Source organism: Vulpes vulpes, chromosome X (assembly GCF_048418805.1).
Source record: "Vulpes vulpes isolate BD-2025 chromosome X, VulVul3, whole genome shotgun sequence".
Taxonomy (NCBI): Eukaryota; Metazoa; Chordata; class Mammalia; order Carnivora; family Canidae; genus Vulpes; species Vulpes vulpes.
Window position 1 is genome coordinate 9,113,298 of NC_132796.1, and position 18,630 is coordinate 9,131,927.

The 18,630-nt window shown below is 45.6% G+C and overlaps 1 protein-coding gene across 6 annotated transcripts in view; it reads left to right on the plus strand.

The window, feature by feature from the left end:
• Nucleotides 1–18,630, plus strand: part of FRMPD4 (FERM and PDZ domain containing 4) — a 563,800-nt gene that overhangs the window by 503,784 nt on the left and 41,386 nt on the right. For all 6 annotated transcript variants that reach the window (XM_072743797.1, XM_026015297.2, XM_026015299.2 and 3 more), the window contains exon 5: nucleotides 15,165–15,210. In XM_072743797.1, coding sequence (XP_072599898.1) covers nucleotides 15,165–15,210 — 46 coding nt within the window. The remainder of the gene's footprint in view (nucleotides 1–15,164; nucleotides 15,211–18,630) is intronic.

Genomic DNA, 18,630 nt, shown 5'->3' on the forward strand with positions numbered 1-18,630 from the left:
TCAGAACGAAGTTGCCAGTTGGCCCCACGTAGATCCTGACCATCCCTCATTCCTATCCACACTGAAAGCTTGTGTGCAGTAGCCTTCTGATAAAACCGGTCCGGGCTGTGTGACTGCAGGTCGCCAAGCAACCCATTTCTCTCTTTCCCCAATTTGTTCCCTCTCTTCGTTAAGGAGAGTCCATCTTTCCTCCCACCCGCCCCTGCAGAGTTGTCTCTAAATGTTGAAAGTTTGCCATGGACACCAATAGGTTTGAAGGCAGTTGGGGTAATCTGGGAAGACTTGAAGGGAGTGATTCTTGGAGAGTGGTCTGAAGAAAGAGGATGGAGTGTCATTTGTTGTCAAAGAAAAGGTTTTGGGGAGTTTTAGGTAAATGACATTGAACAAGGCAGATTGGTTGATGTAGGCGATGGAAATAGTAAGTGGCCCGGGGTCTCTAGGAGAAACCCTTGTATTTGGAGATTCCGTCCGGTTTCTGCATCGTCGGGATGAGAACACAAATGGCCAGAGGTATAAGGGGCTCTGCCCTCTGTCCACTGCCAGCTGGCTTGGGCATCCTGTGCTCAATGCCCAGGCCCCAGGTGATCCCATAGAATGGGAACCGCAGGTGGGCAGGGATTATTTTGTGTTTTGTTCACTGATACGTCGGTATAGTCTAGAAGAGTCTTTGTTGCAGAGTAGGGGCTTGTCAAACATTTGCTCAATGAATTCCAGTGGTTTTTAAAGTTGAATGTAAGTAAAGATAAATGGAGAGCTACTAAGGGTGTCCTCTACTGGGAGGAAAAGATTAAGAATCCTACTCGAGATAAGATGCAGTTGGAAATCATTATAGTATTTTGTGAAGGGAAGTGGTACAATCAACATAATAGCTCAAGAAGATGGTTAAAATTACTTCCAAATAGACCAGAGAGAATGGAGACAGGAAGCATTCCACTTCTTGATAAAAAATATATATATATTTTTTTAAAAAGCCATTTTTTCCAAATATGCTGATGAACTGAATGAACTCGAAGGCCAATCCCTGTGTTGCCCATCTGAAAGCCTTAAGCACCTCATTATCGTCTCACCTGGCAACATCCACTCTATCCATTCTAGCCCAAGCTCGGAATTCCATTTCTCTCACTGCACATTGCAACACGCCAACCTTCAGCCCCGCCTTCCGAAATGGTCCATTAGAAACAAGAGGTGCACCTACGGGCCTTTGCACAGCCCTGTCCCAGAGCCCGGGGTCACAGCATCTACCCTTGGGACCGGGCACCTCTAGTTGGCTATGGGAGATGCTCCTGATGGATGCTAAAACCCAGAAGCACGGTGTTGGAAGTGAAGGCAATAGCTGTGTCAACAAGACGGAGAGGATTCTCTTAGCAAAATGGGCATAAAGTCTAAATATTTCCTGGGCAAGAGCAGGTTGGGGTTGGGAATCTCCCAGACACTCTGTGCCCTCCGTAGCCCTGTGGCTAAGTACACGAAGTTTATTAAAGCAAATGCTATGGCCAAGAAGTGCTTCTCTCTATCACTCGCTTCTCTGAATTATTTTCTCTCCCTTTTCCTCCCTCAATCCCCATTCTCATCCACCCACTAGGATCTTTTTTCTTTTTTTCTTTGGCAGTCTTCAAGGAAAAATAATGAAAAGAAAAAGAACTGGAATTTACATAATACCTTTCTGCCAAGATACTAAAAGCAATTCAGCCATCTATAATTTGTCCTCCTCACAACAATCCCCGAACAGCCCTGTTATTACTATTACTGTTATTATTTCCATTTTGTGGGCACATTGCTTGCCGCTGAGACTTTTGGCCAACAACACCTCATTTCTTGAACAATATTCGCCCCTCCGCTTACGTATTAAAAAAGGCTTCAACTGCCACCTCCCATTTGCCATTGTGCCACGTATTCCATTACGGTCTCTGGCCTTCTGTTTAATTTTATAGTTTAAAAATATATTAAATCCCTGTATTGTGTGCGCGCTGCAGGACTGGTGAACAGAAGGTGAAGTGAGCCCTGAAAGAGGGCAGGATCAAACATAAAATTCCTCTGAACTAAAGAGAGAAATGGGAAGCGACTGTCAAGGCAAATTGATTTGAATTGCATAACAATGTGATTTTTTTTTTTTTTTAAGAATCGACTGGGGGATATGAACTATTCTTTCTAACAGCTTCAACTTGGCAGATGACACTACCTGTCTCCTTCTGATCTCTTCCAGTCTTTCAGGCTCCAAATTTTTATTGGCTTCAAATTTTTTAATGTTTCCAGCTCCCTGAATTTTTCTAGTCATCTCGGATGCTCCACAACAGCAGTGCCTCCGTGGGAATGACCCTGAAATGGCACAAGCCACTTCCAAATGGTCCCTTTTAATGGCCCCAACCATCAGTTCCTCCCTTGGCCCGCTACCTAATTTATTTTTAACGTGGAGAGATTTTATTCAGCAGACCAGATGTTGGATCTGACATTTCCCCCTCTTTCTTCTCCTCTTACTCATATTTAGCGTTACAGCAAATTCTCATTCTTCTCTTTATAGAATATCTGCCCTACCCTTAGATTAGGGGCCGTATTGCTTCATAACAAATAACCACAAGGCCTCAGCGGCTTGTAACAAGAAGGATTTTCTTTTTTATTACACTGGTGACATTGTATAGCATTAAATTTGCCATTTTAGGGGCACCTGGGTGGCTCAGTTGGTAAAGGGTCTTCCTTCGGCTCAGGTCATCATCCCGGGTCCTGGGATTGAGTCCCACGTCAGGCTCCCTGCTCATTGGGGAGTCTGCTTCTCCCTCTCCATCTTCCCCTCCCTCTGCTTGTGTATTCTCTCAATAATTCTCTCAAATAAATGAATAAAATGTTTTTTTTTAAATCCTCTTAAAAAATAAGAAAATGCACAGCACGTCCAGGTCTCTTTCTACCAGCCTTTGTCTCTGTCTCAGAAGGGTTGCATGGAGCACAGTTTGAAAACTGGGATTCCCAATAACTTTGATAAAATGTATACTATTTAGTTTGGGGGAGTTGAATGTTGTACACTTACCCCTTTTTGCAACTCTCTCTAAGATGACGGAGCTTTAACCACGTGTAAGTAACTTTAGGATGTTCTTGGAACTCAGCAAGAATACAAGAATCAGGTCAAGAAAGGCTAGTAGAGTTCATCAGAGTAAAGAGATATCCATGTCACAGAACTACAAAGGAATGGCGTAGCCAAATAAAACAGTCTTCAGCTGGGCACGTGCATGACCTATATCATTCCCACTCCTAGGTATGTACCAAACAGAAGTGCGTACGTATATTCACCAAAAGACATCTACAAGAATAATAATAGCAATACTGTCTTTACAGCTCCAGTGTGAAAACCAGTGAAATGTCCATCAGTTCGTAAAATGTTTTGTGGTCTTAGAAATCAGGATAGTCTGGGGCACCTGGTTGAACATCTGCCTTCAGCTCAGGGCATGATCCCAGGGTCCTGGGATCCAGTCCCACATTGGGCCCCCCGCAGGGAGCCTGCTTCTCCCTCTGCCTGTGTCTCTGCCTCTCTCTCTCTCTCTCTCTCTCTCTCTCTCTCACTGTCTCTCATGAATAAATAAATAAAACCTAAAAAAAAAAAAAAAGAAATAAGGAAATCAGGATAGTGAGGGGCGCCTGGGTGGCTCAGTGGTCAAGCATCTGCTTTTGGCTCAGGGCGTGATCCCGGGGCCCTGGGATCCAGTCCCTCATCACTTCTCCTTCTGCCTGTATCTCTGCTTCTCTCTGTGTCTCTCATTAATAAATAAATAAAATCTTTTTTAAAAAAATCAGGATAGTGAATGGGGGCATGAGACTTGGTTTCGGCTCAGGTCGTGATCTCAGAGATCCAGCTCTGTGCTGGGCATGTTTAAGATTCTCTCTCTCTCCCTCTCCCTCTGCTCCTCCCTGCTCCACCTTCTCTCTTTCTTTTTTTTTTTTTTTTAATTTATATTTTTAATTTTTATTTATTTATGATAGTCACAGAGAGAGAGAGAGAGAGAGAGGCAGAGACACAGGCAGAGGGAGAAGCAGGCTCCATGCACCGGGAGCCTGACGTGGGATTCGATCCCGGGTCTTCAGGATCACGCCCTGGGCCAAAGGCAGGTGCCAAACCGCTGCGCCACCCAGGGATCCCACCTTCTCTCTTTCTTTAAACGAAGAAGAAGGAGGAGGAGGAGGAGGAGGAGGAGGAGGAAGAGGAGGAGGAGGAGGAAGAGGAGGAAGAAGAAAAAGAAGATGACGACGATGACAACAACAGTCAGGATAGTGATTATTCCAGAGAGGAATGTCTGATGTAGCCAGGGTCTCTCAATCTGGGCACTACTGACATTTTTGGCTGAAAATTCTTTGGCTTAGGGGGCTGTGCTCTGCACCGTAGGACATTTAGCAGTGGCCCTATCTTCCACCTCCTAGATGCCAGTAGCAGCCCATTGTTGTGATAACCATAAATGTCTCCAGTCATTGCCAAATGCCCTCTGTGGGGCAAAATCGTTCCCCAGTGAGAATCACTGATGTATCTCAAATGCCTGGCACTCCGAGATACTCAGTAAATACTCATCACAGGGGTGAATGAGGTGAGAGCTATTTAGTATCATACGTGTGTGTAAAACAATTTAATTTTTATCTCAAAGAACTCCTGCTGTCCTTTATGAATCTTAAATGTAAGTACCGGTTTCATCCATTAGTTAAAGGTAAGTAGTTCAAAGGCGAAAGACAGCATTCATTCAGCTGAAAATGAATTAAACAGACAAAAAATTTAGGTCAAACCAAAAACAAACACTACATGCAAATAAAACTCTCTTGACAGCAGTTTCCGAGTGCCTAACCTGAAATTTCACTGCAAAGGTTTAAAAAGGACAATAAAATAAAGTGCTTGAAATGAGCCGATTTCATTTAAATGTTAATTTTGATAACCACTGCATCATTTATGTGGATTTTAACCTAATGACCTAATATTCTTCACAAAGAAAAGCCCAGCCTAAGCCTTAAATACACTCATTAAAATGTGAATTAGATTTTGCAAAAAAAATTCTGGCTTCTCCGTAGGGTTTGTATTTATAGGCCTCGGTTGTATATAAGTATTCAATTCGAAAGCTAAAATTACAATGTACTTTAATCCGTGCTCTGCAAAGTTCAAATATATACCCGACAATATACAGCTGATTGTGCCCTCCAAATTCTCCTTTGTAGTAGAGCACTTTTAGTCCAAGACTCTGATGGGTCTTTTTCTCTCATAAGTTTATTATTAGTTCTTTCTCCTCCACCTCAGTCTCCAAAGTGTGTAATTGTGGCAGTTGTGCTCTCTTTACTTCCGCCAGTTAGAGCATCAGCATCCTTGTCCACGATTCCACCTCAGTTTGTATGCTGGATGTTTATATATATATATAAACATATTTAAGATTTAATATATAATATATATAAATTTAAGATTTAATATATATATATTTAAGATTTTATTTATTCATGAGAGACACAGAGAGAGAGGCAGAGACGCAGGCAGAGGGAGAAGCAGGCTCCCCACGGGGAGCCCGATGCAAGACTCGATCCCAGGACCCCAGTGAGCCACCCAGGCACCCACATTTCGTTTTTAAATGTGAGTCCGTGTCAGTATTCTGGGGAGCCATGTTCAATTTCAAAATCATTTGACCCCTTGGAGGACTGTTTTTTAAAAACTTAGTCTTTTTCTAAAGTTTTTTATTTATTCATTTATTGAGAGTGAGAAAGTGTGTGTCAGCGGCAGGGAGGGTCAGAGGGAGAGGGGGAGAGAATCCCAAGCAGAGTCCCAGCTGAGTGCGGAGCCCAACATGGGGCTCGATCTCATAACCCTCAGATCACGACCTGAGCTAAAACCTAGAGTCAGATGCCTAACCTACTGAGCCACCCAGGTGCTCTTAAAAACAGTTTCCTTTTTTTTTTTTTTTTTTTAGATTTTATTTATTTATTCATGAGACACACACAGAGAGAGGCAGAGACAAAGGCAGAGGGGAAGCAGGCTCCATGCAGGGAGCCCAATGCAGGACTTGATCCCAGGACCCCGGGATCAGGACCCCGAGCTGAAGGCAGAGGCTCAACCGCTGAGCCACCCAAGCATCCCAAAACATAGTTTTCAATGTCTTTATGGACAGATGGTATTCTGTTTTCTTTTGCTGTCCAATAAATGTAATGGCTTGATAAAATAACTTCTCATGTGCCATGACTCTGCGGGTTGACTGGACTCATCCACGTAGTTCTCACTGGTATCTCTCATGTGGCTGTTAGGAGCCAGCTAGAGCTGCAGCCACACACAGGCTTGTTTGGGCCGGACATCCCAGGTGACTCCTCCCTTCCTGGTTGTTGCCTGGACTCGGACAGCTGACACAGGTGCCACCGGCCAGGTGCCAGGCAAGCCCCCCCTTGCTGCACCCCCCACCCCCCACCCCCCACGCTTCTCCACCTGGCCAGCCTCCTCACAACATGGTGGTCACAGGGTTGCTGGCCTTCTCACCTGGTAGCTGGCTTCTCTCAGTGAGGACTTCAAGATCCCCAGAAGGGGTCTCTGCGAGGCTTCTAAGATTCTTCTAGCCAAGGCCTGGGAGTCATGCAGGGCCACTTCCACACTTTGTCTTTGTCAAAAGCAAGTCACGGACCAGCCCAGATTCGAGGGGAGGACACTACACAAAAGCTGTGGTTCGTTGAGGTCCATCTCCGGGGCCCCTGCGTCACAGATGGGAAAAGATGAACAGTTCAGTCATCCGCTTTTTCAGGGTGAAGTCTTCAACCTATCGCTTTCTAAGGATCTTTTCTTAAAGTCTCTTCATTTTCCCCATTGGCTACCAAAGTGGTGGAGTTTCCTTGCTCAGCTGTCTAACCCCCCTCTCAAGGGTAAAGGGGTACTGAGAGGGACATTGTAGAATTGGGAGAAGCCAAGCCAGTGCTCCTGGACAAGTGAACCCTTAAACCGGCTCTTGTCTTTGTTGCCCTGATGACTATGCTGGCTTCATTATGTGCATTGTCTTCATCAGCATTCCCTGAACGTTGACTGAGAAATGCCAAATAATCCCATTCTTTGCAGTTATCAAAGGAAAGGCACGGTTCAGCACCAATGTGTAGAGCGTTAATGTTTCCCAAAGTCCATGACGGATCACACTTAGCCTTAATGTGTTGATCTGGTTTGAATGCTTAGTCATTTGCTAGCTGTTTTCATTCCCTTTCAGCTAATGGCTTGAGTACATGTTCGGAATCGATAGAACGGATAATTAGTGTCTCTCAGAGTGTTGGAAAGGTCAACTAGACGAAGCATTAACCGCCAATCTAAGTAGTCCTGTGGCAACTTTTCTAAAAGTGAAGGGCAGCATCATTTCCTCCAGCTTGGCCAGCGATTGACTGGGCGGACTATGTTATGGCTGGTTATCAGATCATAAAAATCTTAATGTTCTTTTCACATCTCCTGGTTCGGATAGAAAAAAAAAAATGGAAAGAAAATCACTGGGGTACCGATACCCTAGGATTGCAGAAAGCCTCTTCTGAGCAAAGTCGCTGGAGAAATGCTGTTATAATCATTTCTGATTTCCATCATCCGTGGCTGTCCGCCAGCCGAGAGTCTAAGGAGCTTGCGGAACAGAATATTTTGCTAATCTCTCTGAAGTGCAAGAAGAATCTCACGTGTATGTGCATTTACCTGAGAAGTGAGGGTTCCAGTGCCCTTTCTCTGTGCCTTAGCACCTTTCTTTCCAAATAAAATTAATGCACATCAGTCTCCCGAGTTATGCGGGGATGTCATTTTGCAGTTTACAAAATCCTTTCAGATGTGGCCCTCAGTTACCTCCTTATTTTGCTTTTCCGGGAGCATCACCTTCCAGCCTTCATGGATTGGTTCCTTACTTCGTTTTTGAAGTTTAGAACCTTCCAGTTAACTTGTTTGGACTTGTTTTGTAAAGCAAGAGTCTTGAATTTTGACATAAAATATCTTCCTGTATATTTTAGTTCTTTGGGCTTGGTTTTGTTTGATTTTCCCGATTTCTGAGATCTCCATGCTCTTCACAGCTCTGTTACATCCCTATCGATTTCAGAGTTGATCAAGGGATCTATTTAGGTGGCATAGGAGGAAATATTCTGCACGCCAATATGATTGCCTACTGCAATATTAAATTCGTGTAAATATGGAGTGAGAAAGGCAGTTTGGGAAAGATGCCAAGCTATGCCGCTCTAAGAAAAAGACCACACCAGCGTTAGCTGCATTGTTGCAAGAGATTTAACACCGAAAGCCTCATTAGAATCCTAGCTTTTCCTCACATCACTTTGCTTCTGCTGCAACAAAATCACAGCCAATGAATTTTACAAATGGGATGTGTTGGCAAAGCACGACCTGCAACCAGCATGCCCAAGCATGCTGCAAGGGATTCCATCAAAAAGGGATAAAAAGAGACTTTTGTTGAAGAATTGAAGGCAAATTTGATAGGAGAAGTTTAGGGGAGGTCAGACTCTATTTTTCCTCTGCATGTCAGCACTGTGATTCGGGGATTTAAATGATGTTTTTAACAAGCTCAACTATTTCAAAACTATTGGTACTGCGCTTTGAAACTATTCGTCAAAAGTAGAAGATGTACTTGGAATTTGTTAGAATACTTCTCTACACATGCCCCAACTGTATTTTTTAACATCCCCAGCTGTTTCAGACCTTCATAAAAGTTCGTTATGTGCTTCCTGGAATGTGGCATCTTCCATTCTCTGTTCTAATCTTCCTGTGGAAGCGATTTTAAAATGGCTTTGATCTTTTTTCCCTAGGATCCCCAGGATCTTAGGGTTCGGAATTCTAAGAGATCCAAAACATTATGAAGTTCATTCTTCTTGTCTGGCAGCTTATAATGAAAGAATTATAGGTGAGAGAAACAGAAGAAAAGCACCTCTCCAGCCTGGATGATAAATAACATACTGGAGTATTTTATTTCAATTCAAATAACGTCATCTATTCATTAATTGGTAAAGTTAAAACCAAGTGAGGTTGTGTTTTAGGCATTTTGTAGAGAATTTACTATAGGCACAAGAACTTTAAATGCCATAAACATAATAGACATAATTTGAAAATTTTTTCCCATTTTTAAATTAACAGGGTGTGCCGAACAATTCTTTTTGCGGCTGTTCCTTACCATGCATAAATAATCTCGCCTGAGGTGAATTCATGGGTGGAGACCACTTTTAAGATACTTAGCGTTCACTTGGTTATTAATCTTTCTGCTAGTGGGGCACACAGAACCTCACATGGTCCCCAATAATCCTTGCTTCTGGATATTCATAGTTTTTTGCATTCCACTCTCTTTTAGTACGGGTGGGACCTTTGCTTCTCCCCACCAGAATATGGGCAAGGGTGATGGGATGCCGTTTCTGTGATTACTTTATATACAATTGTAACTTCCATCTTGCCAGCAAACTCTCCTTTGCTGGTTTTGATGAAGCAAGTTGCCATGTTGGAGAGGCCCACGTGGCAAGGAACTAGGGGTGAACCGTAGCCAACTGCAAGCCAGGAACTGACGTCCTTGGTCCAACAAGTCAAAAGGAATTTAATCCTGCCAAAAGCTGCAGAGGTTTGTTTGGAAGTGAATCATTCCCAGTCGAGATTTCAGATGAGATCTCAGCCCTGGGCAACACTCTGATGGCAGTCTCATGAGAGAAATTTTATTATTTATTTATTTATTTATTTATTTATTTATTTATTTATTCATGAGAGACAGGGATCCCAATGAGAGAAGTTTTATTTTTTATTTATTTTTTTTTCTTTAAAGATTTTATTTATTTATTCATAGACACAGAGAGAGAGAGAGAGAGAGAGGCAGAGACACAGGCAGAGGGAGAAGCAGGCTCCATGCAGGGAGCCCAATGTGGGACTCGATCCTGGGTCCCCAGGATCACAACCCAGGCTGTAGGCGGCACCAAACCACTGCACCACCGGGGCTGCCTGAGAGAAGTTTTAAATGAGAGCCAGTTAGGGATGCCTGGGTGGCTCAGTGGTTGAGTGCCTGCCTTTGGCTCAGGGTATGATCCCAGGGTCCTGGGATCAAGTCTTACATTGGGCCCCCCACAGGGAGCCTGCTTCTCCCTCTGCCTATGTGTCTGCCTCTCTCTCTCTGTCTCTCATAAATAAATTTTTAAAAAAATCTTTAAATGACAGCCAAGTTAAGGGGCACCTGGGTGGCTCAGTCAGTTAAGCATCTGCCTTCGGCTCAGATCATGATCCCGGGGTCCTGGGATCGAGTCCTGTGCAGGGCTCCCTGCTCAGCGGGGCATCTGCTACTGCCTCTTCCTCTGTGCTCTCCCTCTCTCTCTCAAGTAAATACATTTTTAAAAAGAAAAAAAAAGATACTCAAGTTAAGCCATGCTCATATTTCCGCCTCCTAAAAAGTACGAGATAATAAATGTGTGTCATTTGAAGCCACTAAATTTGTGGTGGTCTGTTATGCAGCACTAGATAACTAATAAAGCTAGCATCTGTGGTAGGAGAGAATAATGTTCCAACCCCCAAAGATGTCCACAGCGTAGTCCCCAGAGCCTGTGACTGTACATGTGATTCTATTAAGAAGGGGGTGATTATCCTGGATTTTCCAGGGGGACTCAATGTAATCTGAAGGATCTTTATAATTGAAAGAGGAAGGCAGGAAAGCCAGGGAGAAATTTGAAGATGCTACGCTGCTGGTTTTGAAGATGGAAGAAGAGGCCATGATCCAAGGAATACAGGAAGGCTCTAGAAGCTGGAAAAGCTTCCAGAATGAGTGCAGCCCTGCTGTCACCTTAACTTTAGCCTAGTGAGGCCCATTTCAGACTTTTGACCTCCAATCTTTGTAAGATACTACATTTGTGTTGTTTTTAGCCACTAGGTTCATGGTAATTTATTACAGCAGTGATAGGAAGCTAATCCGGTTTCTTGGCTTATTTGTTTAGCATCTGAGATGCATAACTTGGGCCCTTCTCCAGGCACTGTTCTGCTTCAAACAGTCTACACTGGAGCTGGGATATCTGCTTCCCTTTTCAGAAGTGAACAGACGAATACGGTGCCATTGGGCATCGCTCTGGAGGACATGAGCATTTTCCCCAGCGCCTCGTGTCCCCACACTCTTGTGTTTTCCTCTTGATTGTTTATTTTCTTAGAGCTCTGAGCACTGACTGTCTCCGTCAAGGGTTGTTCGGGCTCAAAGAATACGATCTCTTCCAGTCAGCTGAAGTAGAGAAGTTGGAAAAGCGTGTAGCCAGCAGGTCTCAGAGGGTGGAATCCTACAGCCTCTGTCTTCTCCTCGCTGCCCATTCGTGACGGCCCACATGACGGCCCACCAGAGCCCTCAATGAAACCTCAGGCAGGCCCCATCAGCATATCCGGCAGGTTTCAGAAAATTCTCCAGTCACTTGTACACTTATAATCACAACAACTTGTAATCTCTGATTTAAATGTTCAGTTGTCAATAAGAATCAAAACTCCCAACTGCACAAAATGCCTCGCTCTCGCCCCTATTTCCTGCCTGGGAAGCCTGCGGTGGGCTAAGAGGCATTCCCCGACCTTCTTCTATAGCTTTAGCTCCTTCTGCATAGAAATGGGACCAGGACAGTGAGGGAAAGAGCCACAAGGGTTCTCACTTGATTGGCACCAATGTAACCTGCCATTGGTTTCCTCTATCTGTGGAGGATAATGAAAGTTGACTCTTGGGCGCCTGGGTGGCCCAGTCGGTTGGGTGTCTGCCTTCAGCTCAGGTCATGATCCCGGAGTCCTGGGTTCAAGCCCCACATCGAGCTTGTCCCTCTCCCTCTGCCCTTCCCGTTGCTCATGCTCACCGTCTCTCTCTCAAATAGATAAATAAAATCTTAAAAAGAAAAAAAAAGTTGACTCTTTCCCTTGCGGGCATGTTGGTGGATTCCTGGAAGATGTCTGTTGGGTGGCACCAGCTGTAGCTTCCTTGAGTCAGAGAGAAGGCAGAGGCTGGCTGTGTCCAATACTCCTCAGCTTCTACCTCTTTCTACCAAGGCTCTCTCACCCCTCGGGCGGCTCAGCTGAGCAAGATGCCATTAGTAAGCGACTCCGGGTGCTTTTTCTACCACATCTTCCACATATTGGCCCTAGGAATGGCACACTTTGGGCCTGCCTCAGTGGAAGGGTAGCAATTTTGCAAACATAGCCTCTAATTTGGGCATAGGTTGCTTCCACCGGCCTCTCCCGGTAGCCTTTTTTTTTTTTTTTTTTGTCACTTTTAATTAAGTAATGAGTCCAGCTCCAAGGTGCATAAGGGGTTAGAGGTCCCAAACTCTGGTTTTCCATACTTCCTTTGAAAGTCCTGCGGCACCTAGCTTTGGCACGCGAAGGTGATTGGCATCTTTTGGCCTGAGGCCCCAGCTGGAGCTACCTCAGCCGTCTTGGCATCCTGTGACCTATGAACACATAGGGCTTCCTTTTTGCTGGTGGTGTTGTTGTTTCATTTTGTTGTTGTTGTTGTTTGTTTTTTTTGTTTTTTTGTTTTTTTGTTTTGTTTTTTTTTTACCCCTTGTAGGATTGAATTAGGAATCCTAAGGGACGCAAAGCATCATGGAGTTAATTCTTCATGTCTGGCAGGGGATAATTAAGTACTTGTAGGTGAAAGGAAACAGAAGTAAAATCCCATTCCCAGATTCCCAGAACTGATCATAGTTATATTGAGATTTTTCCACCAATTTCTTTCTTTCTGACAGAATGGTGGGAGCCAGGACTGCGCAGTGGACTACCGGCCTTTGTCACCTCTACTCTTGCCCAGCCATGACTGGCACTCGGCTCCCAACACTCTGTTTCTTAGTTGACCCTACAGAGGGGAATCTAATTGGCTCACTCAGCCCCTAGGCCCAATCAGCTGTGCCCAGGGCACAATCCCCAGAGCCCAGTGGCCACTAGCGAGGACCCCCGCTGCCACATGCACACAAATGCTTCCATCAGCTGGGCTGTATCACATCTCTCCTCTGCTGGGCCTTCCTTGTTTCCCGTGAACAAGGGGAACTTGAATGAGAGCTAAGAAGCAGTACTTTGCTTCTGTGTGTGTCGCTCTCTGAGTGTGTGTTTCTCTTACGCAGAGATCTGTGTGGAAAGAGTGGGGGCTGGGGGCTTGTGTTCAGCCCCCAGTGGTAGTTGGGTGCAGTTGAACAGCCCCAGAGAGTTGGGAGGCTGGTCCTCCGTTGTCTTGGTGAGCAAATGAGGGATTTCTTTAGAGGCCCCCAAGAGCCACCTCCCCTTAAGCAGTTGGTGAGTTTGGTAGCATACGTCTACCCCACATTTCTTCATCCTCTTCCAAATTGTGAGGGTTTTTTTTTTAATTATTATTAAACCATACGTGCAGAGAGTTGAGGTCATCAAACTCATCTGTTCATGGTATCAACGGTCGTCATCATAGACCCATGTAAGGCTCTTCTCCACTGATTTTACTTATTTATAGTCACACCCGCTCCCATGTCCCCGAGAGAAATCCTCTCCAACCTGTTTGGCGTGTCTCTGTGCTCTCTTATTGCCTTCTCCCCCGTGTGTGCTGCTTTTTGGAGCACATACGTTCTGAGCTCTTGGAATGGTATTATGTTGCGTTCCTCGTCCAGTCTCCTCCAATTTCTTCCCCCACGTGCGAAGCACCCTCCAGGAGTGCCCGGGCAAGACTGGGCTCCTGCCTCGTCTCGCCTCATCATTCCGTGGTGTGCACGCATGCGTCTCCTTAGCCACTCTTCTGTAGCTGGACGCCCAGCTCGTCTCCAGCACTTCACCTCTATGGTCCCGGGAGCCAGACAGGATGCCTTTGTGGTGTCAACCAGAGGAGAAGGGCTGGGTCATGGCACAGGTGACACTGAGGTCTTTGCCTGGTGGTGCCAGACTGCTCCCCCGAACTGCTACGCGGGTCCATACACCCAGCAGCCGTGCATGGTCATGCATTTCATCCACTTAACTCTGGTTTGGTCATACTGTCGCTCCACTTCTCCATCTAATGAGAATACGGGCTGCCTACTTGTTAGCGGAGCTTTCCGCCCACCCTTGGCACCTGGGACCCCGTGGGAGCATCCAGGCCACTGGCAACCACGTGCTACTCTCCCCACAGTTACCATCACCCAGAATGTTCTGATACTTCTTCCAGTTGCCCTTGAGTTCTAGCCCACCCTTCTCCCCTCGGCTGACTGCTCTCCTCCCACACCTCGCGGTCCACACCGAGCGCTGCCAGGGCAAGTGTTCCAACCCGGTCCGACCCAGCCTCAGTGCAACGATGGCTAGCAGGCCGATTTGCAGTGGCTCCTTCCGGGGAGCGGCCGTGCAGCAGACTCCCTTCACCTTACTCCTTTGCAGAGTAAATCGCAAAAGGAGGCCGTTAATTAAAACCTAAAGGAGAAAAAAGTCGGTGTCTCCTCAACAAAGTGCCAACTGACCTTTCTCCTACTCAAAATAAAAAGGGAAGGAAGGAAGGAAAACCACTATAACCACAGCATGATTTTCCCAAGGGGTTGAGTTATTTGTCAGGATTGGGTTATCTGGGGGAAATTAATAAACCACGATCTTAAAAAAAAAAAAAAAAAGACCACGATCTTGCCTCGTTCTGCTTCTCCTGCGTGGTGTCCCCCACCATGGACACCGTTGCCCAGCGAGCGGCCATCTGAGATGCTTAGCGGCCCAGCGTCCTGGGCGTTGCGACCGTGGACCCCCATGAGCCACCTGGCGCGGGGAAGTGATGTTGCGGGGGTGCCGTTTGCCCACGAGAACCCCACAGCGACAGTTTTCTTTCATGATGCTGATGACCCCGAGCAGATAATGATGTTGTGAATTTTTTAAAATCGATCCCCTTTCTAGAAAATTAAAATCAAAAGGGGAGAATCAGTGTTGAGGGCCGCGGAAAGTGCGAGACGGAGGGAGTCGAGGCCTCTGAGACACCCCTTCCCTGGGCGAGGGTTTTCCGAAAGCCCTGGTGTTTGGCATCACAGGTAATAGCGCCCAACGTAAACCGCGGGGGAAGCTGTCCATCAGGCTGTTTGTTACACTGGGTGAACACTTGATTCTGGTTTTCTCTGAGGTCTGAAAGCCCATCTTTGAGCTTTCTGATTTACTCTGCCTGAGAGCCCAGGAAACAGTCGCCAACACATCACACGTCGCATTTCAAAAGCACGCTGTCCCTGTCAAGAGTCCGGCCTCTGTGCATTTCATAAATATGTTTGTTTTTCTTCTCTTTCAGAAGCTGCAAAGAATCGATACTCCTCACTGTCATTCAGCCTTACCCTGTAAGTGTCCTGTGAGTAAAAGTGCCGGTGTGTGATCCCAGGATTCCGGTCTCCTCTTCCCAGTCCCGTGAAACCGTGCCCGCGAATAATGGCAGAGGGAAACAGCATCGCATTCACCATATGAGTTTAGAAATCTTCATTATTTGTATTTTATACACCGTGATAGCAAAACCATTCAGAGGAGAGAAAAGAAAGTAATGCAGTTTCTATAGATCCTGAAAACCGGCTCTTCGGTCCTATGGGACTCACATCTAGAAATCCCACAAGACTCAAGATTTTCCTAGGGTTCCCAGCGTAAGAATCACAAATATAATGGGACTGTTTGACTGTAGGATGTTCTAGCGTGATGCTTTCTCATATCCCCTTCTAAATCAGTTGGTAGATATTTCAAGGAGGCTCCCCCTTTTGAAGGTGGCTCTTAGAGGAAATCCGGCTGTCAGAATTTGATGTCAGCAGCCTTGGTCAGGAGCATGCGGAGTGATTAAAATCGTACTGCCTTCAGTTGCCATGATTTTTTTTTTTTGACAACTTGATCACAGTATAATTTGTGTATCCTAAAATCCACCCGTCTTAAGCATACAATTCAATGATCTGTATAAAATTTACTCAGGCATGGGGCCATCACCAGGATCCAGTTTGGGAGCACTGTCTTTAGCCCAATGAGATCCCTCGTTCCCATTTACAGTGAATACCCCTCCCACCCTCAGTCACATGCAACTACTAATTGACTTTCTATTTCTAGAGATTTGCTGTTGTTTGTGAATTCCATACATTGGCAGTTGAGCTGAAAAATACCAAGGCGAACTCCTTCAGATTTTCCCCCAAACGTTTGCCTTTGGTACCTTGTGTGGCCCTTGCAGGGATTGGCAGAGATTCCCGCCTGTTTGCGCTTCTCATTTCTTCCCCAGGGAGTTGGAGGCTCTGCTAATGGCCACTCTGCATCTCCTGACCAAAGTCATTCCTGTCTCCTGTCCCAGCATTTTCCTCCTAAGCCCTATAGCCTAAGCATTTCAGGCAGGAAAAAATAAGTATTCAAGATTCTGATAAGATGACAAATAGAACTAACCGAGACCACAGATCGTGCCATCCAGGATATAACTACTTATAATAAAAGCTTAGTTTACTATTGACTGTCACCTTTAGTCCCACTCTGTGATGCAACCACACGCGCATGTGTGGATTTGAAAACCAAGGAGACAGCAGGAAGTAAGAGAACCGAGATTTGAGATCTAGTTCCTGGCGCTAGAACAGGTGACTCCCACACCTGCTCGGATTTCCGCACCTGTCTGAGAAGGTCACACTGACTCACATCCAAGGGCTTCCCTGCTCCATCATCTCATGATTCCGTGATTCCTTCCAGATAAAGTACAGCTGGTCTGTTTTTACATTGTTTCAGTGAACCAAATTGTCACTCGTGCTCACTTCAAATCTATCCACACTGTCATTTCTTTGCAGTGGACAGATAGGTTGGGGGAAGCCAGTGGAAATGTCTACAATGACCGAGTGGTTGACCAACTGTAAATTCCTGGTGGCACTTCAAGTTCACATTGTCTTTCCTGAATTCTCTCTTCCCACTTTGTAACCTCTTAGGGCGTGTGAGATCGGAACCATTTTAGTTCGAACCAGGTTATTTTTGCAAAGTGAGGTAATGTCTTAGCCCATACAGTAAGCTTGGAGAAAGATCAAGGAGGTGGCATTTAAGTTAAGGGTTGTGGCTTTGCTTGCTCTTTTTGCCATTTGAGTGTGCGTTATTCATATGAATACTCCTTATTATCAGTGAGTCATGGAACTTCCTATAATAGATCATCTGTAAGTTTCCGGGAGTTCAGGCGGCTGTTGCTATTGTGCTATATTGAAAGTCAGCATTTAGGAGCAAGTGTTGCATGTTCTTCTGGCCAACAGCTGCACCTCTGCCCCTCGCAGCACTCTCCGCCTGCCCGGTCATTGTTGATGGAATCTCATCTTTGACTTTCCTTGACCAGCCCTCCTTCCTGAAATGCCCACTGCATATTCCACCCCAACACCTCCTTGGCCTAGCCAAACCCTTCTCACCTTCCAAGCCTCGGAACAACCTCTAGATGCTCTCCTAGAGTTTCTCACCAGCACCACTGCGACACTTGGCCTGGAGAACTCTCCATTCTCTGGTGCCGTTCCATGCACTATAGGATATTTATTAGTATCTCTGGCTCCTCCCCATTAGATGCCAGTACTGCCCTCTCCCCAAATTGTGACAACCAAAACCATCTCCAGACATTGCTAGGTGTCCCCTGGGTGGAGGTGGGGGGTTATCTCCACTTGGGAACCACTGTCCCACACAGAATCTCCCCTCACTGATCTAGCCCAGCGTGGCTTTTTCCTCTGTGATGTGGGAGTGGAAATGAAGGAATTAAAACTGCAAAGTGCTTTAAATGGGCAGATTAGACTCAGAGAGGAGAGAAGATGGGAGAAGAGGCTACAAATTGTTCCTTACATTCTTGTGGTTGGGTTTTCCCATCGGCACATTTGCTTTTTCAGATACAAAAACGTACTGGGTTCCATTTGCTTGCTGAACATCCTCTCAGCAGCCAGGATTGACGTCCTGAAAACAGATGACCCACCAGACCAAAAGAACGTGTGTAAATTCTACTTTTATAGCAGACAGTAAAAATCAGCATTTTAATTTCTTTTGCAAAGTGCTGGCCAGCATATGTTACCTTGTCTTTTTTTCTGCATAATAAGGTCCAGTCGAGACAAGAGAGCCCATGCGTCCCCCTTCTTACCTCACTCCGCATGGTCCTCGGGCACCCCCAGGGACCCCAGCTGCAGGGACCAGATTTTTACTGATGCTCAGGTCAAGGGGGCCTGGGAGAACAGTCTCAGGATTCCTGAGGCTTTTGAGAAGTCATCCTTAACCGGCTGCTGCCTTGTTTTTGAAGTATTATAACAGACGGCTCTCTCCTTCCACCATTTTCACGTTATTTCTTAGAGAAAAATTATGGACGTGCAGCGGGAAACCACAAAGCAAGACCATGTGTGTCAGCACACCTTTTCCTCAGAGACAGCCAGTCTCTGAGTAAACAGTTGGCCTACTTCCTTCTAGTCCTCTGATATATGCCTTGTCGGTAGTGGAGGTCTTGGACACAAGGTTTATTCTGCTCCTATCACTTAGTCTAGCGTAAGCGTGGTTGCATATCACCAAGAATTCTTTATAAGCATCATATACGCGGCTGTAAAGCATTATATCAAACCAGGATTTACTTAACCAGCACCCCCTTATGTTGGCTGAGTAGGCCCTTCGTACTGACTTCAGCGGCCTTCTCTTCCATTCTGCACGGAACACCTTTGCGTAGAAGTCTTTATCTGTATCTAGATAGTAGCATTTCCCCATTCCACTAGGATGGCCTTCTAGAAAAGGAATTTCTGGATTTCTTAGGAACTTTG